At 39.7% G+C, this 22,894-nt stretch overlaps 1 protein-coding gene and 1 long non-coding RNA gene across 8 annotated transcripts in view; one reads left to right on the top strand and one right to left on the bottom strand.

Annotated features, from left to right (window-relative positions):
* The window catches only part of PAPSS2 (3'-phosphoadenosine 5'-phosphosulfate synthase 2), a 47,444-nt gene extending 41,220 nt beyond the window's left edge, over positions 1-6,224 (bottom strand). The window contains exon 1 of one of the 6 annotated variants that reach the window (XM_087964152.1): positions 6,108-6,224. In XM_087964152.1, coding sequence (XP_087820278.1) covers positions 6,108-6,131 — 24 coding nt within the window. In that variant the 5' untranslated portion in view covers positions 6,132-6,224. Of the gene's footprint in view, positions 1-2,334; positions 2,589-6,107 lie in introns of those variants that run through there. The other 5 variants (XM_026686763.2, XM_026686765.2, XM_026686762.2 and 2 more) reach the window with 5 other exon arrangements.
* A 7,125-nt stretch (positions 6,225-13,349) lies between these two features.
* LOC148130833 (uncharacterized) overlaps positions 13,350-22,894 on the top strand; it is a 55,817-nt gene continuing 46,272 nt past the window's right edge. For both annotated transcript variants that reach the window (XR_015749348.1, XR_015749349.1), the window contains exon 1: positions 13,350-13,542. This is a non-coding gene — a long non-coding RNA (uncharacterized LOC148130833). The remainder of the gene's footprint in view (positions 13,543-22,894) is intronic.

Raw genomic sequence — 22,894 nt, 5'->3', positions numbered from 1 at the left:
GGGATAATATTGAGACTAGGCATTGTTACTTGGTATAACTGATGTCAAAGAATTGTTGGGGAGATAAACTTGGAGGTTGGACTCCTGAGGTATACCATCTTGAATTACTGCACAAAAGGCAGAATCTGAATTCTGATTCTTTTATTTATCAAATGTGTATGATTTTAATAAAAAATATATTATGCAAAAAACAATAGTTGCTGTTTGTTTTTTTTAGCAAACTTTTTGCTTTAAAATTTTCTTTTACTTCTAGCTCAGCACTTTATTATGTCTTCTTTCAGAGGGCTTAAAGGGGAAGCAGAGGTTAAACTCCAAGTGCAATGCAAAGAAATTGCTCCTTAGTCCTAAAAGAACAGGAATAAACAAACACTGTGCAGTCATGTATAAATATAACGACTGAATACATCCGGAATACTTTTAATTTAAGTAAACCACAGAACTACAAAATAGATGTCCCATAACTGGAAAAACTTGCCACAGGCCACGCCTCTGGACTGAATGTGTGTTACTTATGTATCCTATCAGTTCAGTGGTGGGATTCAATTTTTTTTACTACGGATTCTGTGGGTGTGGCTTGGTGGGTGTAGCAGGAAAAAGATACTGTAAAATCTCCAGTCAGAGGTGGGATTTGCCGGTTCTCTGAACTACTCAAAATTTCCGCTACCGGTTCTCCAGAACTGGTCAGAACCTGCTGAATACCACCTCTGTACCAGTTCCAGAAAGAATGCAGATGAAAACAAATCTGTTAAAATGCTGGATGGAGCTAAAGTCCCTGTTGCTCTAGTCTAGTTCTAGGAGAAAGGATCATTGAAAGATGAAAGCTGCTTTATTCTAGCATGGATGGGGGCTTCCTTATTGGCCAATTGCTATTTACTTATTCCAGCATTTTTGTTCTCCGTTCTTTAAAAAAAAAAAAAAAAAGCTCTGAGGTGGAAGACAAAATAGATATGTAATCAACCACATACATGTTAAAGAGGAAGGAAACTCAGAGGTATCTACTACTGCTTGCTTAAAAGTGTTGGCCAATGTGAATGGATGAGCAAACGGACGAATGGATTAATATTACTGGCAATTTCCATTTTAGGGGGTGTAGCTCCACTGGAAAAAATTAACCTAAAGCAGTGGCTCTATTCTCCTCCCCCCCTTTCTCACACACATAGACACACACATCTGTGTGTCTGTCTGCGTGAGAGATTTGGAAAAGAAATATCTCTGAATTCAATGGAATAAGAGGAACCTCAGACATTGCATATGCTACATTAATGTTTCTTAAAGCCATCACCTGATGAGAAGTCAGAACCAAAATAAAATACACTACCCGTTAAGCATGGACCTAATGATCCTACAAGCTGGAAAAACACGCTTCCAAAGATAACTGTTTGAGAGGAAGCCGATATAGAAATTTTTCAGAAACCTTTAACCCATGAGGTAAAACTTGCTGTTCGTGCCTTTCTCATATCTCTACAAGGAAGCAGAGCAAGGAACATTAAGTCCAACCTTTCGGATGTCACAATTTCCACCTACTTTGGGACTTCTAGGCATGTGCAACTCCAACAGATCTGGGGTCACCAGGAAAACCGGCTTAGCCTAAAGAAATTTTAGGAAGCTATGAAAGGGCCAGTGCAGACTTTCCTTTGACTGGCACATAGCAAAAGGAGTGGGCGACCCAAAGGGCTTTTTATAAGCGTCAAATCCTTCAGCCTAAAAAAAAAACACCCCAGAATTATTTTGGAATGATCACTGGGTGAACTCAATGCAAGACTTCTTAGAAGCGGGGACTGTCCTCAATAACAATCTACACACGGATCTGAAACTGCTTGGCATACCTAAGAAACCTGCAAAAAAAGGTGACATTAGTCTCATTTATGCCCGGCATCGTCTCTGGCTTCAAACCCCACCAGGAAAAAAATCCCACCCGTTTCCCCGACTCCCGCGGGCCCCAGGGTTCATTTTTCCACACGGCAGAAGTCCCCATCCTGAGAATGCCGGATGGGGACAGCGAAAGCCGTTTGCTCAAACGGGCGCGCTCAGGTCGGCATCCTCCAACCTTGCTTGCTGGTGTTCCTACCTCAGGCTGGAGATTCTTTTTTTTTTTGGGAGACAGCCCGGGGGCGCGCAGCAGCAGCCAGCCAATCAGGCAGCAGCCGGAGAAGCGAGGATGATAAAGATGATGATGATGATGATGCGCGCGCGTCACGCGGATCGATCTGCGCGGCTACGCACGCGAGCGCGCGGGACGTTTGGGGGTGGGTGGTGGGGGGAAGGGAATGTAACCGCCGAGGGGAGCGGGTGCCGCGAGCGGCGGTTGGAAAACTCGGCTGAGGGGCTACCTACCACCTTTTGCTTTTTGATCTCGGACATGGTGGCGGCTGGACAGCGCCGACGGTTCTCTCAGCAGCGGAAAAAGAGGGAGGCGAGCCAGGAAGGAAGAAGGCGGCGGCGGCGGCGGCGGCGAGCGACGAACAGACGGACAGAGAGAAAGCGGCGGCTGGCTCCCAGCTGAAGTGAACGAAAAGGGGGTAGTAACTTATAAGGGCTGAGTAGACACGTAGCACTTCCTAACCCACGGCCCGCACTCCTCCCCCTTGGCTCCTCCTCTCCAAGCGACAGTTACGGAGCGGGGAGAGCAGCTGGCCGAGGGAAGCGGAGTTTGTGTGGGATGGGAAGAAGGGGGGAGAAGAGGCTTTGTCCCTCGCGCGCCTGCGCCCTTCCCTCTTCGCCGGACGCCCAGGTGGAGGCATCGGCGGCCGGGCTTTGAGGCAACTTTTTTTTTGGGGTGGGGAGGTGACGTTCAAGTCGGACTCGGGCACCTTTTGGTGGTTCAAAATGGATTGTGGAGAGCAGACAGGCTCGCCCACACCTTTCTCTCTCTCTCTCTCTCTCTCTCGAGTGTGTGTGAGTGTGTGTGTGTGAGAGAGAAAGAGGCTCCAACGGCGGTTAAAAGCAGAATTAAAGGCTGCGTTTGCCCACTTAACGTTACCTCTCGGGAAAACTCCACACCCGCGAGAGCTGCTGGCCTCCCGCATCGCGCGCCGGCCCGGCGTGAGAGAAAAGGAAGGCAACAAGTTTGTTTTTGCGCAACGCTTCCTTCTTCTCTCGACCTTTCTGCTCCTTACCTTTTGGCTTGCTTTTTTTCTGGAAGCTTCGCCGCTTCCCCCGCCCCCCTCCCACCCCCGCTGGTTGCCATTTAGGTGGATGTTTCGCTGGCCTTGAACTTGCGTTGTCCTGAGGGGGCTGCGGGTTGCTTTGGAGGCTGCCAGGCGAAGCTGCTTGCTTTTCTTCAGCCAGGCAGCCTCCCCGTTTAAAGAATGACACGGGGATCCAGATTGACAGATTCTCCTGCTTCTAATTTTCTCCACTGTTCCTTTGCTTCTTCTGTTTTTCCAAATTGGAAGAAAACTACGAAGAAGCCAAAGATGAATGCAGGTGGCCCTCAACTCACGACCATAATTTAAGGCCAAACATTTCTGTTGTTAAATGAGTTTTGCCCCATTCAGGCAGTCCTTGACCTATGACCCCAATTCAGCCCAAACATTGACACTAGTTAAGTGAGTTTTGCCCCATTTGATGCACTTTTTGTGCCTCAGTTGTTAAGTGAATCATTGTACTTGTTAAGAGAGTAACCCGGTTGTTAAGTGAATTCCCTGTTGATTTTGCTTGTGAGAAGTTTGCAAAAGGAGATCACAGGACCCATAAATATGAATCTATTGCTAAGCGTCTGAATTTTGAATTCACAAAGGTTACTGAAAAACAATCATTAGTCACTTTAGTGCCGTTGTAACTTTGAACGGTCACTAAATGAACTGTTGTAAGTCGAGGACTACCTGTAGTTACCATTGCTGCCATAGCGATTTAGAACTCTCAGCTGATGCACCTGGCCAACTTTGCCTTCTTAAGAACAAGTAGTCCTCAACTTAGGACCAAAATTGAGGCCAAAATTTATGTTGCTAAATGAGACAACTGTTAAGTGAATTAGCCCCATTTTGTGAACTTTCTTGCCACAGTTGTAAAGTGAATCACTGCAGTTATTAAGTGATCTGATTTTCCTATTGATTTTGCGCAAATCCAGAAAAAGATTCAGCAGAGCTCCTCCATTACATTCAAAGAAGAGAACAACAAATGTAGTAATGTTGTCATTCCATACATTGCATACATATCTGGAAAGCTCAGGAGAATTTTCAGTCAATACAGCATACATGTACACTTTAAGCCCAAGAATACACTAGGACAGAAGCTTGCCCACCCCAAGGATAAAATACCCAGACACAAATTGAGCAATGTGGCATATGCAATACAGTGTAGTGAGACACATTCAGATCTGTACATTGGTGAAACAAAACAACCACTTCACAAACAGATCAAACGCATAAGGACAAGATTCAGCAGTCCATCTGCATTTTAAAGACAAAGGTCACACTTTTGAAGACATCAAAGTCTACCTTCTGGGCAGAGAGGATCACTGGTTTGAAAGCAGTGTAAAAGAGGCCATTTACGTTGACACTGAGCAGCCCTCTCTCAACAGAAGAGGAGGAGAGAAGACACCACCTATCTCCGGTCTACAATGCAGCTCTTGCGGCAGTGCTAACAAGATTCCACAACCAATTGCACTCCAAGGGCAAAGATAAACACCTCAAACTCTCCCACAGAGAGTTCTAATGAACTAGATGACTGCAAAGAAATGCCATCCATTCCCACCACCATCTAGTCAAAACCTATTCTTGTATTCCACCACCATTTAATCTCATCTATCAGTACCTATCTTTCCACCACCCCCCACACCATCACAACTGGTGAAGTTTCTTGGATGAGAAAAAAAATATTTCATTCTTTTTCCTTCAAGAGAAAAATGTACGGTTGACTTTTGAAAAAGCAGTTTTGAGACAACTATGACCTGGATGACTGAGAATCTCTGCAGACACTTGGTTAACCTATGTGGAAAAAGTAGACATAGAATTTGATAGTATCTTCCAGATTGAGTAACTTTACTAGGACACCAATTTGTTCATGAAAACTATTGCCTTAATAAAGTTGATAGGTCTTGAAGCAGCTAAAAGTTTGATATATTTCTGCATTGTTGAGGAGAAAAGTGCATAAACTTGGTCAGGTAGTCCACAGGAGTTGCTTGAATTTTAATTACAATTTACCTTTTATATTAACATCCAGCAATCACTGTAGTGATGCCTAGCCTGCATTCATCACAGAGATCATTGGCTGGTATCAGTTCACTGAAATTAATACATCTTAAATCAGCTACACCTTTTTTTCAGGTTTAGTTCAGCCTAGGAATAAAAGAGGGCTTGCTTTAATGAACAGCAAAGAGGTACAAAGAATGAAGCCTCAAGTTTGAAGTGTGCAGTTTTAATTTGCAGATGGATTCTATGTGGCAGAATAAATTCACTGAATTCTTTCTGTAGTGCCTATATATTCCAATCTTTGTGAAATGTGATCTAACAGGGTTAACTACTCACAAGACTGACATTACCTAACTAATTATATACTCAAGAAGCCAGGGGAAGAATTATGTTTTGAACCTGAAGAGTTGCTGTAGGAGATTCAGAAGTTTTGAATACAAGGAGATCACCTTTCTAGATATCTCAAAGATTGGCTATCATTATGGTATGTCCCACTGCTATGACAAACAAACATGCTACTTGCATTTATTGTTTGAGTTATAACGCTGAAGTGAAATCATTAATTCAGTCTATTGTAGATAAGTTCAACAATGTCTACAAGGTTTCATCGGAATGATTAACTGAGCCATAATGTCGTGATACAAGTTCTATTTGGTATGCACATCCAACTTCACAATATAATTGCAAAAGGGTGAAACTTATATCTTAACACATATTTCATTATTTGCTTCCATCCCAGACACCCATAGATAAGTTGCAAGAAAACAGATTGGTGGGAAGGAAATATTTTTAACACACTAGTGAACCTATTTTCAAATTCAGGTATCAAAAAGCCCACACTAAATCAAGACTAAAAACTGTCTCACAATAGACCAAGCACCTGCAAACTAGAATACTGAAAGTTAAAATATGCCTTAAAAATTACTTCATGATCATTAATGTTGCTATGCAATGCCCTATACCACATTTACATACCACAAGTCTTCTATGCTTCCACATTTTTCTTTTGTTTTTTCAAGGCCAACCAGTGATAGCAAGGAAAGATGGGGCAAAAATGCCCTCAGTGTTCAATCCATCCATTTATGAAGCATCTAAATCTGATATGTGATACTGTATACCTTTTCATACCATAGACCACACCTCTGAATTTCCAGTTTCCTGCTTTTGTGGAGTTTCAGCCAAGTATAATAAAAGTGTTCATAATTGGAAGTATTTGTTCAATAATTGAATAATCATTGTTTATGGCTGATGCTCCCAGTACATTTTTATGTATCTTATACGTATCTGTTCAAAACCAAAACTCATTTAGTTCAGAAGAGCTTGCTAATTAATTCACTTGCTAATTAACGCACTTTGCCAGAGATAAGTTCCCTGAGGATGGGCTCCAGCATGAGTCCGAAAGTTCAGAAAACAAATCCTCTGGTCCCAGTGACTGACCCAGATTGGATCTTGCTAATTAATGTTTAAGATGGCAGCTTAATATACTGCATTTGCAAGCCACAATACATTGAAATCGATGTTTCAACATTCTGTAAACCTATGAAACACATAAATGGTAATAATCACAATTTTAAAGATCCACATTTAGTTAAATCACAAATGACTCAATCATTGCAATATTGGTAACAATCTCATCAATATCAAAATATTACAATTTAAATTAATGTATATTTCTGAATGCCTGCTATTCAATTATAGTCTGTTAAATGTGCAGTATATTATGGGTACTTAGTAATCCATATTTATAAAAAAAATATAAAGCCAGATTTATAAAAGTTTCCTTGTGGTGGTTTGGCAGACAATGTCATATTTCAATTCTTTTTCCCCCGGAAGTAGACAGATATTTTTATGAACTACAGGTGTGTGTGTGTGTGTGTGTGTGTATGGCAAATATGTAAACATGGAAAACTAAACATTCTATTTCTTGTTGAAGTCTGACTGTACATAGAACATATACATAATAAATCACATACTGACATGCATAGACATGTACATACACAGAGGTTACATCTTAATGTGATTAGAGTGCAATATTGCAAGCTACTTCTGCTGACTACCGTCTGCCTGCAATTTGGCCGTTCAAATCTCATCAGGCTCAAGGTTGATTCAGCCTTTCACCCTTCTGAGATGGGTAAAATGAGGGCCCAAATTGTTGGAGGCATGCTGAGTCTGTAAACCACTTAGAGATGGCTATAAAGCACTATAAAGCAATATACAAGTCTAACTGCTATTGCTATTAATGCCTTAATTTTTTTTTCTGCACAGAACAGCTACTATTTTCTTTTATTCCAGCTGCAGCCAATACTAAATACTGAGACATACTCTTTTCATGCAGATTGACAGGCAAGAGTTATATAACCAATTGCAGATATAATTTAAAATACAAGAAATGTTTGTGGAAAAGACAAAAATTGGTGGGACCCTCACATAAAACTTTGAAAAAGAAGACTATAAAGCTTGATTTTGCCTTAATAAGGAGGAAGCAGAGCCTCCTCTGGGCTCAAGGCAGTTATGTTCTATTGATGGCTTGGTTTGATAACATTGCAAGCAGGGATCCCAAAAAGCTTTTGAAAATGAATGAAAATTGAATATTTCATTAATGTATAGTTATGTATATTTTGGAAAAATATATGACATCTTGCACTTATTAGTTATGCTTACACATTGCAATAAATCAAGAGGCAATAAATCAAGAGACAAGTATCAAATGAGTGAATCTGGCATATGTCACGAAGTTCATTGTATTAAAATGAACTCTTTGAACAATTAATTATAGCAACATGCATTTATCTTAGTCAGGAGAACATGTTGTATTGTTTGTATATCCTATGGCCTACATAAGGTCATGTAAAAACTTGCTATATAAAATGAATAGTGAATCCCTGGAAAACTATTATTATATTTAATATTTGCATTGTTTCATAGAATTTAAGCCATATTCATGTGTTTTTGGTGCACATGAATGCTTGTTTGTTTGTTTGGGGTTTGTTTGTTTGTTTTTGGCTATATACAAGAGTTTTGCCATCACAGAATTTGAAATAATGGCTGTCAGGATTGCAATAATTTTCACTTACCTTCCAGAGCCAACCCATTACTTCTCAATTAGGGATTTCATCTGAAAGAAATTCCTGGTCACTCTTACTCTAACCTTTGTAAAATGAAGAGAGTCTTTTTCAATCTGAAAGAATCATGCATGGCCAAAACCTAACAGTATTGTCCTTTTCCTGGACCTACTTTTTATCTTGCGAATAAACTCAATAACTGGACTAACATAGCACAATAGGATAGCTTCTTTAACTCCAACTAACAACCCATTATTGGCTAGATTCATACATTGCAGTAGCTTATGGTAAATTAGACATAATGACTGAATTCCTACTATATTTCACATCAGAACTAAGCAAATCTCATTATGGCTTAGTTGGAACTTAGTTGTTCACTGGTGCTAGGAAGTTGTAAAACTCAAATTCTTTCTTATCTCAGCACAAAACTGCTAAAAGGAAGTATCACATGCATACTGCGTATCAGTATTGACACATTCTCTGTAACTACCGCTTCCCACAGTTATTTGATGGGATTTTACTATTGTATTATTTTTCAACATAGGCTGGCAAATAATTCTGATTTGGTAGATTACTGAGAGCATGCGGGGGGGGGGGGGGGGGGGGACCTAGACCAGTTTTGAGAAACACTGAATTACAGTACTCAAGATTTACAAACCAAAAGAAAACTAAGTAATGTTCCTCTGGATACCTGTGATTTAATAAAATAGCTTTTCATTAAAATAAGTTATTTGATTTTGCACTTTGTAAATGGCACTATTAATGTCAACATTGCATGTGTGTGCATATATCTATGTGTGAGAACTGTAACACTTTTGTGAATGCCAACTGATTTAAAATATTTTTTTAATTCAAATTGAATTCAAATTTCAAATGTTCTTAAATTGTTCCTAACTGTTCTTTGAGTGGATGAATGTCAAAAAATTCAAGATGGCAGCTATAACCTTTAATTCTTCCCCAGCTATCAACCATTTTTTGACAATATAGTTCTAATTTATTTTTACTGCCATATAGTTTGATGCCTTTGCATAGCACTGTATGAATACATTGGATAAATGACACCTAATATTATAAATCACTTATTGAATAATATCTGAATATGGATATTATGCTAGCTTGAGAAAATCTGACTTCTCTGACTATAACAAAGTCTCTTTTTGAATTAATGCATTTTAACAGCGCTAAAGAGTCAAGCAACTCTGTAAGAATTTACTTTTTTTTTTTTGCTGTACAATTATATAACAGTCATTGTTATAGAAGTCTTCCTGTAGCTAAGGAAAAATAATCTCTATTAAGCATAGATTTTCAAATGCTTGACAAGCTTAACTGAGGCCAAAAGTGCTATTCAAACATGACATTTAATATTAATAAGATTAAATGGACTGTCTTGGGAAAGTGGATGTGGTTTTCTTCTCTGTGTACCTTGGGGTTGCAAGAGGTCTTCAATTTGCAAACAGATGAGTTAAGGAGAAATAGTGGTAAAAATGATGTACAATCATGACTATCCTAACCACTATTCTCCATAAAAGGAATGATAGAAGTTGGGCCAACACATTGGTGCCCCATCCTATTAGTTTTAACAAAGGAATGGACTTGGGCCCCCATATATTTTTTTCATGACCCTATCAACAGATTAATCACTGCTTTCTACTATAACCATAAGAACTAAGCAAATGTAAGTAATGGTATAAATAAATTAATACGAAGCAATGTCACAGAAAGCCTTCAAATGCTCAAACAGTAGATAGCCTACAGTCCTTCAAGTGTTGGATTTCAATTCCTATTTACCTTGGCATTTGGGCAGACGTTTGCGAGTTCTATAATATTTGATAGACCCAGGATCACCAATTCCAATCTTTGATACACATTACTTCATTTAAATGCCTACTCAGTAGTGGCCATTAGTCTCTCTTGATTTAGAGCTGAGATAAGATAGTGGATAATAATGGATAATAATTTTCTTTTTTGGTCATTTTACTCAGTTTCATTGCCTTTCTCTTCATTTCCTTTTATCTCCCTTGCCCTTTTTTTCTTTCCACTTTTCTCTCTGCCCTGTTTCCTTTTTTATTCTTCTTCATTAGCAACTCACCACTTTGTTGGTGGTTCCTGGACCACAGCAATCCAGTTCCTCCTGTTGGTACAGGGAAAATGAGAGAGAAAGAATCATAGCCATATAAAGTTGGAAGTTTAGATGATATATAGACATATAGATCTGAATGGAATTGAATGTATCTCCCGTCTAAAACTATTCATGGATATATCCATAAAGTTACAAAAACGTTTAGCTCAACCTGAAGATTTTCTTTTCACATACATTCATCTGTTCTTCTTCCTTAAACTATAGCATTCATTTCATCCCTAATCCTGTTATGCCTTTAACCGTTTCCCTAAATCAGGAGTGTCAAACTTGCAGCCTGGATGCATTACACGCTAGCCATGGCCACCCCCATTTTAGCAAAAGGGGGGAGGAAAATCTTGATATGTCACATGATGATGTGACAGTATGAATTTGATACCCCTGCTCTAAATCCCTCTTTGAAAATTAACTTTCCATTACACCATTATTGATATATTAACGTATATTTAGAAAATGCTCACTTGAACAATAGTGAGATGCATCTCTAAAAATGCATTTATAAGAAGCTAACACTTTAAAAAAATATAAGTGAGGTGATTTAAGCAATGCCAACATTTGCAAATGTTCTGCATGCTAATACCCTGTTTCTCCAACAATACGGCCTGCCCCAATAGGAAGTCCCAGCATGTTTTATAGGCATGAAATGAAATTAAGCCCCTCCCCCCAAATTAAGGCCTATATTAAAACATGTGAAATGGGGGGGAATGGTGGGGGAGCTTGCCGTAAGGAAGTACTTTTGTTGCACACCCTGATATGGTGCTGCCTGCGTTGACCCCGATACGAAGTGCCCCACCAATGCCGAGGTCAACATCCAAGCCATCGCTGCCCGACCGCCCGAAGATGCAAGGGGGGGGGAATTAAGTCACCCCTGAAAAGACGGCCTAGCCATTTTTTCGGGGCTCAAAAAAAAAAAGACCTGGCCTTATTATATGAGAAACACGGTAGTTGGGGTGGGGAGGTGGGGGAAATCAATCAGCACTGGTATTTACCACTTGGACTGGTTTGTTACATAAGAATTTAATCTGATAAATTGGCACAACTATAATTAAATCAATAATTCCAACTAATGTGTACTTGCCCAGAGGCAGCATTGATTTCACATTTCTTTGAAATCTGATTCATTATTAGGTAAGTGAATTCTTCCACTGCATTCTTGTTTGAATTAAGTCAACTTGGAAGCAAAAAGAAGAGAGATTCCTATTCTTAATTGGATGATTAGGCAATTTGACCTCTATACAGCAATATGCAGTTAAATTTTAAATCTTTTTGTCACAATTATTACTTGAATGGGTTTGATTTGAATGCAATATGGCTCGCTATTTCCACAATTCTGTTTACTGTTCTAACAAAATAATGAGCAAATAAAAATGTACTTTGATCAGGTTGTGAACTTTGTGTGAAGTTAGATAACCAGCTAGTTATGACTACAAACAATTTTTTTTCAGAAAATGCACCTATCACTTACTTCAAATTAAACACTTATTGTAGCTGCAAAGAGGATGACACTTTATATTACATCTGAAGGGAAGATGTTTTTAAGGATTAGGTTTGTAGTTTGAGTGCACCCAATGTTTGCCAAGATTCTCACAGTTAGGATAAGTGGCCTAATCCAACGAATGAATTACCAGAGCGTTGTTGCATAATATCTCCCAACTCAAAAGATATGTACTTTATTCCTCCAGAACATTTCTCAACAGTCTTTATACCAACTGAATGTTTGTTCTTTTGGTACAATTAGAACCAGGCATTTTAAAGAGAAATGAGAAGCACAACTGCAATGGGATCCGATATTGCATTCAGTGATGGTTATACAATTATCATTTACATAATAAGCTGTAAGTGGTTAAGTTCACCCAGTATGCCAAGCTAAAACCAAAGTATTAGATAAACCACTCTGGTTTTTAAACTGTATGTTTAATGTGATTGAGTCCACCTCATGTAGAAAACATTCACGTGTACGTGCACACACACATACACACACATAAATAATCTTTATTTCACACTCATACCTTATAAAAGTGTTGCATTTGGTTAAAGATGATTATGCAATAAATGTCACTAATTTACACCAAGCAAAATAAACATACACATTTCCTAGCACAGCTAATGATTTTTAAGACAAGATTTATTTATTTATTATTTGTTTAACTATTTGCTAGATTTAGTAGGCTGTCCAACTCAAAAATGTTGTGATTTTGGAGGGTGCACAATAGAAAAACAAGCAATAAAACTAAAGAATGAAATAAAATAAAACATATGCAATATATAAAAGTGGGTGGGATTACTCCTTTCATGTCACCTATACCCATCTATATAAATAATAAAATAGGGAAATACAGGTGAAACTCAAAAAATTAGAATAATGTGCAAAAGGTCATTTATTTCAGTAAAGCAACTTAAAAGGTGAAACTAATATATGGGATAGACTCATTACATGCAAAGCAAGATGGTTCAAGCACTGATTTGTCATAATTGTGATGATTATGGCTTACAGCTCATGAAAACCCCAAATCCACAATCTCAGAAAATTAGAATATTACATGCCATCAATAAAACAAAGATTGTACATAGAACAATATTGGACCTCTGAAAAGTATAAGCATATGTACTCAGTACTTGGTTTGGGCCCCTCTTGCAGCAATGCAGCGTGGCATCTTTTTGTGGCACTGCTGAGGTGTTATGGAAGACCAGGATGCTTCAATAGCGGCCTTCAGCTCTTCTGCATTGTTCAGTCTCATGTCTCTCATCTTTCTCTTGGCAATGCCCCATAGATTCTCTATGGGGTTCAGGTCAGGCGAGTTTGCTGGCCAATCAAGCACGGTAATCCCACGGTCATTGAACCAGGTTTTGGTGCTTTTGGCAGTGTGGGCAGGTGCCAAGTCCTGCTGGAAAATGAAGTCAGCATCCCCATAAAGCTCGTCGGTGGAAGGAAGCATGAAGTGCTCCAAAATCTCCTGGTAGACAACTGTGTTGACCCTGGACTTAATGAAACACAGTGGACCAACACCAGCAGATGACATGGCTCCCCAAATCAACACAGACTGTGGAAACTTCACACTGGACTTCAAGTATCTTGCAGTGTGCGTAGTGTCCGTTCTTCCTCCAGACTCTGGGTCTTTGGTTTCCAAATGAGATGCAAAAGTTGCTCTCATCAGAAAAGAGGATTTTGGACCACTGAGCAACAGACCAGTTCTGTTTTTCTCTAGCCCAGGTAAGACACTTCTGACATTGTTTATTGTTCAGGAGCGGCTTGACAAGAGGAATATGACATTTGAAGCCCATGTCCAGGATCCATCTGTGTGTGGTGGCTCTTGATGCACTGACTCCAGCCTCAGTCCACTCCTTGTGAAAGTCCCCAACACTTTTGAATGGCAATCCTCTCCAGGCTGCGGTCATCCCTGCTGTTTGTGTACCTTTTTCTTCCACACTTTTCCCTTCCACATAACTTTCTATTAATGTGCTTCGGTACAGCACTTTGGGAACATCCAACTTCTTTTGCAATTACCTTTTGAGGCTGTCCCTCCTTATGGAGGGTGTCAATGATGGTTTTCTGCACAACTGTCAGGTCAGCAGTCTTTCCCATGATTGCGCTTCCTACTGAACCAGACTGAGAGACCATTGAAAGGCTTAGGAACCCTTTGCAGGTGTTATGGCTTAATTAGCTGATTAGAGTGGGACGCTTTGAGCCTAGAATATTGAACTTTTTCACAATGTTCCAATTTTCTGAGATTGTGGATTTGGGGTTTTCATGAGCTGTAAGCCATAATCATCTCAATTATGACACATCATGGCTTGAACTATCTTGCTCTGCATGTAATGAGTCTATCTCATATATTAGTTTCACCTTTTAAGTTGCATTACTGAAATAAATGACCTTTTGCACGATATTCTAATTTTTTGAGTTTCACCTGTAGGTGTCCGGGGGGGGGAGGGGTTTACTCTGCTAGTTGTCACCAACTTTAGAGAGCAGTGCTGATCTCTGTTTCTTAACCCTAAGAGCCAGAGCTGCCTGGAGAAGTTTCTGTTGTCATGGCCAGCATGACATCATGCCATAGCATAGAGCATACATACTGCATGAAAAAAGGGAGCTCTTACCTTCCCACATGCTTGTATGTGATACCTATTCATCTACTTGCATTTGCATGTTTTCATACTGCTAGGTTGGCTGGAACAATTGATGGGAGCTCAGCACTCAACCACTGTGTCCCTACATATAAATAATATGTATAAGTAAATAAACCCAAAGACTGAGGAAAAGGCAAGATCTTCAAGGCCTTCCAAAAGACTACCAGGCTTTGGGATGTCTGAATTTTAGAGGTGGGGTGAACTATTCCAGAGGACAGGTGTTGTGACGGGGAAGGCAAGGTATCTGCATGACACAGTGACTGTGTTTTTGTGTGTCTGTTAAAAAAGACTTATTGGGTCCTATCCAAATCTATGAAATAGAACTGATCTGTTTACATTAAATCGAGGCGTGTCTTGCTGATTTTTTCCCATAATGGCCTGCAAATGCTGTCAAAATCCAAGTGATTTTTATCCAAGCAAGATTTTCAGGTTTTCTTTAGCAAGATTTATTGAAACAAAAGGGATAGGGTTACAGGAATTTTAGGAACTAAAGTGTTTTCAGGTCAATGTTTGGAACTAGTTATGACCAGATTATGAAAATTGAACCCCCCCACCCCCCCAAAAAATATTGGTCTGTGGGTTTTAGGATTGATGTCATTGTTGCTATTAAGACATTTTACAATTATATAATTTGAAGGATTGAAGCTATTAACTTGGGCAGCCAATTTCTTAATCAGATTCCTGGAAGCCATCTACTGCAGCTATAACAAGGTTTCTGCTGTTCAGTCATGCCGAACTATAGGCCGTTGCTCATCTCTGTTTCTTAGCTGAGGGAATCAGTGTTGTCTGAAGATGTTTCCATGGTCATGTGACCAGCATGACTAAATGCTGAGGCACAGGGAACACGGTTACCTTCCCACCAAAGTGGTACCTATTTATTTACTTGCATTTCCATGGTTTTGAACTGCTAAGTGGGCAAGTAAAGCGAGCTTACCTTGTTGTGCAGCGCTTGGGTCTCAAACTTGGCCTGTCACCTTTCCAGTTGACAAGCTCAGTGTTTTTAACTACCTCCTCTATATAGCCCCTTCTGCAGCTATAACGTTACCAGGGCTGAGGTGGGGAAGGGCAAATCCCTCTCATACTAATTCTTAACTCTCCCAAACTGGGGGGGAGATTCTTACTTCACACCACATAAATTTAGCTATTCTAAAAACAATGGGTGTTGGAAAGACACAAATGGAGTGCAAGAGAGTCGAAGTCAAGAGAGCTGAAAAACTGCCCTGCTTGTTCAACCTGCCTACTTTCCTGTTACCCTCCTGCATGTTATTAGGGGACTTAGCTTAACGTAAAAACAATATAAAACAGAGCATCTCTGTATCTTCTGAGGTGGGTAAAATGCGGACCCAGATTGTTGGGGGCAATATGCTGACTCTGTAAAACCGCTTAGAGAGGGCTGTAAAGCACTATAAAGCGGTATAGAAGTCTTAGTGCTATTTGTTAGGCATCCAGAAATTGTCCATAGTAATCAATCACTCCAAGACAAGCATAATCTCCAATTGATTTATTAGGAACAGTTCTGGTACATCTATGGAAAATTTCCAAAACTGAAACTCATTTCCAGCGGGTCTCTCAAATTCCGCCCTATCTCCTCCCACTTACTATACTTCATAAATCACGAGAACCAATTAACTGCAGCTGGAATGTTTTAATGTGACATACTAAATAACCTTGACTGTTCAACTCCCTCACCCCCTCTTCCATTTTGTTCACGTTCTTGTGGCAGCTGATATCAGAGCCGACACTATTGCTATTGCTAATTATAACATAATATTAACTGGAAGGCACTTGGTTTGAGAAAGCTGCTGTAAACTAACAGGTGTTTTAATGTCTGGCTTATCTAAATAGTCAGAGAGGATCAAAACAATATGTCTGACTGAATGTCTCTAGCAGTGGTGGGATTCAAATTTTTTCACTACCGGTTCTGAGGGCGTGGCTTGGTAGGCGTGGCAGGGGAAGATTACTACAAAATCTCCTTCCCTCCCCACCCCACTAACCTGCTTTCTGGTTCCATTCTCCTGTGCAAGGCAACAAAAGAAGACCCAGCCGATCAGCTGGGACTCATGAGGCAGTGAACAGATGGGGGCAGGGGCAGTCAGAGGTGGTATTGGCCGGTTCTCCAGACTCCTCAAACTTTCCACTACTGGTTCTCCAGAACTGGCCAGAGCCTGCTGAATACTACTTCTGGTCTCTAGTCTTTTTTATTTTGTGACGATCAAAAGATCTGTAGGAGCTCTGCAGTAAGTTACGTGTTCATGTTGCATATTTCTTTTTCTGTTTGGCAATAATTTGCAAAACTCTACATACAGTTTAGACAGCTAGTTTTGTATAGTAGTTAGGGCATCTGGTTAGAAGTCAGGAGACCGTGAGGTCTAGTCCTGCCTTAGGCACAAAGCAAGTTGGGTGACCTTGGGTCAGTCACTTTCTCTCACCCTAGGAAAGAAGCAATGGCAAACTTCTTCTGAAACACCTTGCCAAGAAAACTGGAGAGCACTTGTCCTAGCAGTCTCTCAGAATCGGACATTAATGAATAGAAGGGTGGGGAAAACCTTCGTTTAAGGAACTGTAGTTGAAGGAATTATAGAAGGAGTATCATAGGGATATTGTTATTAAAAAGAATCATTATATTCTGGAATGTATCCCTGATAAATCATTTCAGCAACGCTAATTAAGATGTCTTTATCTCTTCTGGTTCTATTGAAATTAAGTCAGTGGAAAGGAAGAATAGAATATATATGCAAGCAGGATAGTCTACTTTTTTTTTTTTTTCTTTTATTTTTTTTTTTGGTTTTTTTTTCCTAGATTTTTTTTTTTATTTTTAATTGCTTGAGTAAAAAGGGGAGGAGGGGGGAGGGGAAGGGGAGAGGGGGGGGCGGGGGGGGGGGGTGGGGGGGTGGGGGTTTTGGTTTTTTTTTTTTTGGGTGGTATGGGTTTGGGGTGTGGGGGGGGGGGTTTTGTATGGGGGAAAGGGAGTGGGGGGTTTGCTTGTGAAATTGGGGGGGATTTTGAGGGAGTTGTGGGGGGGTGGGGTGGTGTGGGGGGGGGGGGGGGGGGGGGGGGGGGGGGGGGCCGGGGGAGAGGAAAAAACTCCGAAAAAAAATTTTTTTTTATTTTTTTTTTTTTTTTTTTTTTTTTTTTAATTTTTTTAATTTTTTTTTTTTTTTTTTTTTTTTTTTTTCTTTTTTGAAAAAAAGGGGGGGGGGGGGGGGGGGGGGGGGCTGTGGGGTGGGGGTTTTTTTTATGGTTTTTTTAAATTTTTGAATTTTTTTTTTTTTTTTTTTTTTTTTTTTTTTTTTTTTTTTTTTTTTTTTTTTTGCTTTTTTGGGGGGCCCCAAGTTAACGCATTTTTTTTTTTTTTTTTTTTTTTTTGGGGGGGGGGGCTGGGACACCATTTTTTTTTTTTTTTTTTGGGGGGGGGGTTGCCCCAACCCGGGCGGGGTGTTGGGCTCGGGGCTTCCCCTTTATAACCATTCATTTAGTGATTGTTTGAAGTTACAATGGCAGTGAAAAACAGGGCTTATGATTGTAGCAGCATCCACATGATAACATGATCAAAATTTGGCAACTGGCATGTATTTATGATAGTTGCAGTATCCCAGGTTCATGTGATCACATGTTGCAACCCTGTAACAAGCAAAGCCAATGGGGAAGCCAGATTCACTTAACAACTGTGTTACTAACAATTGTAGTGATTCACTTAACAAATGTGGCAGGAAAAGTCAGAAAATGGGGCAAAAAAAACCACTTAACTATCTTGCTTAGCAAGATAGGAAAATGGAAATTTTGAGCTCAATTGTGGTCTTAAGTCAAGAACTACCTGTATAATTGCATACCTAGGGGCCCAAATCCCAGCATGTTGGCCGCCCATCCTTTTCTACTTTCTTCGCAAGGAATCTTGCTGCACAACAAAGCAGCTGTTTCAAATGCACATAATGTAAGAACAAATGTCTCAATGTTTAAAGCAAACAATTATAGTTATCTTCATTTAAAGCAGGTGGAAGGCTTTTCAAAAATGTGTACGGAAGTTGTGAGGCTGAGTTCTTTGGTGTAAAACTAGTGACAGGTATAAAAAAAAACAAGTTCTCTCACTAAAACATTTACAACACTTCAACAGTAGTAGTAGACGACACCTATTATATTGCTTTTGGAGAAACTGTAATGTTCCAAGAAGCTTAACAGGTGGGCAACGTGGGGTCCTTTGAATGTTGCTAAATCAGAAGTCTGGATCGGCCTGACAAATTAAATTATACTTAGTTATTTTAAAAAAAATATCTCAGAAGAGTTTGAAATCATTATAAAAGTGTAAGACAAAGTCACAGGAATAATGGTTCACTAAGGTACTGGGCACTAGTTCCTCATTTCTGTCGTAAGTGTGGAGAGAACTGACTCAATACAGGAAAAACTTTGTTACTATATAAGTTGACAGCGGCAAGACTATTTGTTGTATGCACAAAAATAGAAGGACACTTCGATTCCTACCATGGACGAATGGTTGAAGAAGTTGGTAGAGTTGGCTGAAATGGCAAAATTGACTATTTTAATTAAAGAAAAGAATATAAGAACTTTTGTTTCCACATGGAGACCGCTTCTGAACTTTGTGCTTGAAGTGGAAAAGAATGAAACTTTATGATTTTGGGTTTTACCGATTAGATAGATAGATCTTTATAGAAACGACTTGTTCATACTATTATGGAAAAGCAAAAAGCTGTGATTTGATGTTAATGCCTTATTTTACTGCAACAGAGACAGTTGGAAGCCAATGTTTCTGTTTCTTTTTCTCCTACCTTTCCTCACTTCCCTTCCCCCTCTTCCTCCCCACTGTTCTATTTACTTTTATATTTTGTATCTTACCTGATTTTATAACTCAATAAAAATGTTAAACTTACAAAGGAAAAGCTAATTTGCTATGTCATGATTACTGCACACTAAATTCCCATGTCATGTGGATTAGTTAGATATGCAGAAAACATTGTTCATCCAATGAATGCACATCCCACAATCTATCAGTAGTAGTACTGTAATTTGTTAACTGAATCTTATGAATCTGGAAGCTGTAGTCACCATTTCATGCTTCCATCATGTGAATCTATTAATCTCTATATTGTTTGTGGTGTTTAAGGTAATAATTTCTTTTCTAATCAAATCAGTTGACAATGGGGAGCCTCAGCCTTTACTCTCAGAATATCAGCATTAGGGTTGGTCTACTTCACAGCTGAATACTATGCCTGTTTGGCTTAACAGCTGCCACACTAGCAAGATCAATGCTAGACTAGATGATAGAATGAAGATCGTAAGAGGTTGCATAAAATCTACTCCTACTTGCTGGCTCCCTCTCTTGAGCCACATTGCACCACCAACTCTACGAAGGCAGGAAGCCTTAGTGAAGAAGTACAACAAAATTATGAGAAACCCACTTCTTCCTGTGCACGCTGATCTTCCTCATATATCAATTGGCAGGCTTAAATCCAGGAAGCCTTCTCTGGCACTCGCTCAACAGCTGTCTAACAATTTTTGACATCAACACACAGTGGAAAGCCAAATGGGCTGCTGAATGACCAGGTACAGGCAGTTACGTAGATGACCCTACACAAAAGGTGCCAGGCTTTGACCTTCCTTGCCAGCATTGGTCAATTCTGAACAGGATCCATACACAACATGGTGTCTGCTGGGACTCATTGTATAATGAGTCTTGTCTCTACTCCTCAGTGTGACTGTGGTGGTCCTCGACAAAATATCCATCACGTCCGAACGTTTATCAAGAGCCTTCACTGGCCCAATGTCTGATTTTTTTCAACACAGACCACCATGTCCTTGAATGGCTGGACTGGACATTAACATTTGAACCACTATAAGTCCATGTATTTGCCATACACTAAATATATAAATAAAAGTTGAGAATATGTGTTCCTTTTTAAGACCAAATCAAAGACTTCCTGGATTTGAAATAAAAACCAAGGATGCTGCTGAACCTAATGCTAAACATTTTTGCAGACTTCTCCTCTCCCCCCTTTAACAAGGAAATAGCAGGAGGTAGATAAAAAAAGAATGGAATGACTGAAGAAGTTTTACTAACCCATGTTGTTTTCTGCTTAGCTCCTAAAAGTGGTGGTGAAAGAACATCACGAATCTGGGTTAACTGTCATCGGTGCCTTTTCAAAACCGGCACTTCCAGAAGAGAAACTTATCAAGCTTTAGAGATGCAGTTCTAACTGGTTGCAGGGGGGGAAATTAATGGCCAAATGTAACCAAAACTGCCTGACATTTCTTTGTTCTTGCTGGTTTGGGAATTCCATACATCATACAAGTTGCCAAGTGAAAAATACTATTTTTACACAGTCAGATTTGTTTTCATGATTGCATATGGTCCATCAGTTATTAACCCCACCTCAATACTCAAGTTTGCTAGTCTAAGACAACCTGAGTGCTGCTGCATGGTGGGGAGACATCCTATTGTTCATTCCAGCTCCTACAGACCTAGAAGTTCAAAAGTGAGTGATCACGAATAGATAGATAGGTACCACTTTGGTGGGCCTTAATAGAGACATGAAAGGAGTCTCCAAATGGGACTCTCCTGGACAACGATGATATCACTGGCTAATCCTTTCTCCCCAGAAGAGCCTCAGTGCTTCTGACATGAAAGCAGCAGCAGCAGCAACAGCAGCCTTAGAACATACATAAATACATATACAAAAGTGCAGGTCCTGATGAGTAAATGAAACTAACTTCTGAGTCAATTGAGTGTGACAGAACCAGAGGTGGGTATTCAGCAGGTTCTGACCAGTTCTGGAGAACCGGTAGCAGAAATTTTGAGTAGTTTGGAGAACTGGCAAATACCATCTCTGACTGGCCCTGCCCCCATCTATTCTCTGCCTCCCACTGAGTCCCAGCTGATTGGCTGGGTCTTCTTTTGTTGCCCTGCACAGGAGAACAGAGCTGGAAAGCAGGTTAGTGGGGTCCGGGAGGTAATGGGGATTTTGCAGTAACCTTCCCCTGCCACGCCCATCAAGCCACGCCCACAGAACTGGTAGTAAAAAAAAATTTGAATCCCACCACTGGACAGAATGCTGCATTCTAAATCCAGTCCAAATATTCAAGTGGGCAAGAAACCTTCCCAAATATTAAACAGAATGTTTACTAGGCAAAGTGTATTAGAAGCGTAAGAAAAATGATAGTGAGAAATGAGACTCACGATAGATAAGAGTGATACACCAATAGAAGCAAATGGGGGAAAAGGCAGCAGGAAACATTTTTGTAAGCACTTTGATACCTTCTCCTAAAAGCTTGGAACTTCCTTGCCATGGAGGCTCTTGCCTTTTTCCTAAACTGAGTGGAGCTTGACTTCTAATGACAGTCTGAGATTCATCTATTACCTTTGAGCACATTATGACTAACATGAATTCTGCTGATGTTTCATCAGGGTTCAATCCAGGTCTGCCAGTTTAAAGTTCAAGACGAGAAGTATGGGCCCCACATTGCAAAAGGATATAAATTTAAATTTAAATCAGCATTAAATTACATGTTCTCACCTTCTATATATGAATTAATTACACAAGTGTCATGTAACTTATCTTGAATACCTGAAAGTAGCCTCCCAATCCTATCTTTAATAAGTGATTAGGTTGGAGAAAGATGCAGCAATGTCAATGTACAAGCAAGCACTGGTCAAAGGTCATATTTATTTCTTCAAATTGTTAGTTAATAGTTTAAGTACATAATTTGGTCCTAAGTCTCTGCCCTCTATCTTGGGAATATTATTCTGAAAGAAATTTGGAACTTTCTCATGGCTCCCTTAATACTTTCTCATTCAAATATGTTGTTTATGGCTTTCAAGTCCCTACTTTGCATTTCCACAGAGCACAAAAGGACCGAAAGCCTTTTCCTGTTACAGAAATGCTTCTCTTGCTCAAGGAGATTCTCCAGCCATTCTTTGTGGTTTGTTAGTCATTAATTGAATCAGATTTCCACAGCTCTTCCTTGTTTTAAACACATGTTTATAGAGAAGTTAACTCCTATGACCAACATTTGTTTATATATCAACAAATCACTGATGATTCTTAGTGACCACAGATACTTTAGACCAGGGTCCTCAAATTTGGCAACTTTAGGACTTGAGGACTTCAACTTCCAGAATTCTCCAGCCAGCTATGCCAAGTTGCCAAGTTTGAAGACCTCTGGTATACAGTTATCTATTTTAACTGAACATTTTCATCACAATGAAAAGTGACTGTTACAAAACATGTTGTCACGAACATTAAAAGATAAGATGACCTCTAATATTTTGTTTTTAAGTGAAACCGATGAAGTATGCTTTTAGAACAATTCCATCTGTACAAAAGGGATTTCCATTTGACAAGAGCAAGCTGTTCTTAGTTATGGGGAAATAATTTCAATAACATTTCAAAAACCTTGAAAACAATCTGTGTCCATCTAGACCCGGTTAA

The sequence above is a fragment of the Notechis scutatus genome, chromosome 4 (genome assembly GCF_049901735.1).
Source record: "Notechis scutatus isolate UNSWTSFEM ecotype Mainland chromosome 4, rNotScu1.2, whole genome shotgun sequence".
Classification (NCBI taxonomy): Eukaryota; Metazoa; Chordata; class Lepidosauria; order Squamata; family Elapidae; genus Notechis; species Notechis scutatus.
The sequence above is the reverse complement of the archived record's forward strand: the minus strand, read 5'-3'. Positions and strand labels throughout refer to the sequence as shown.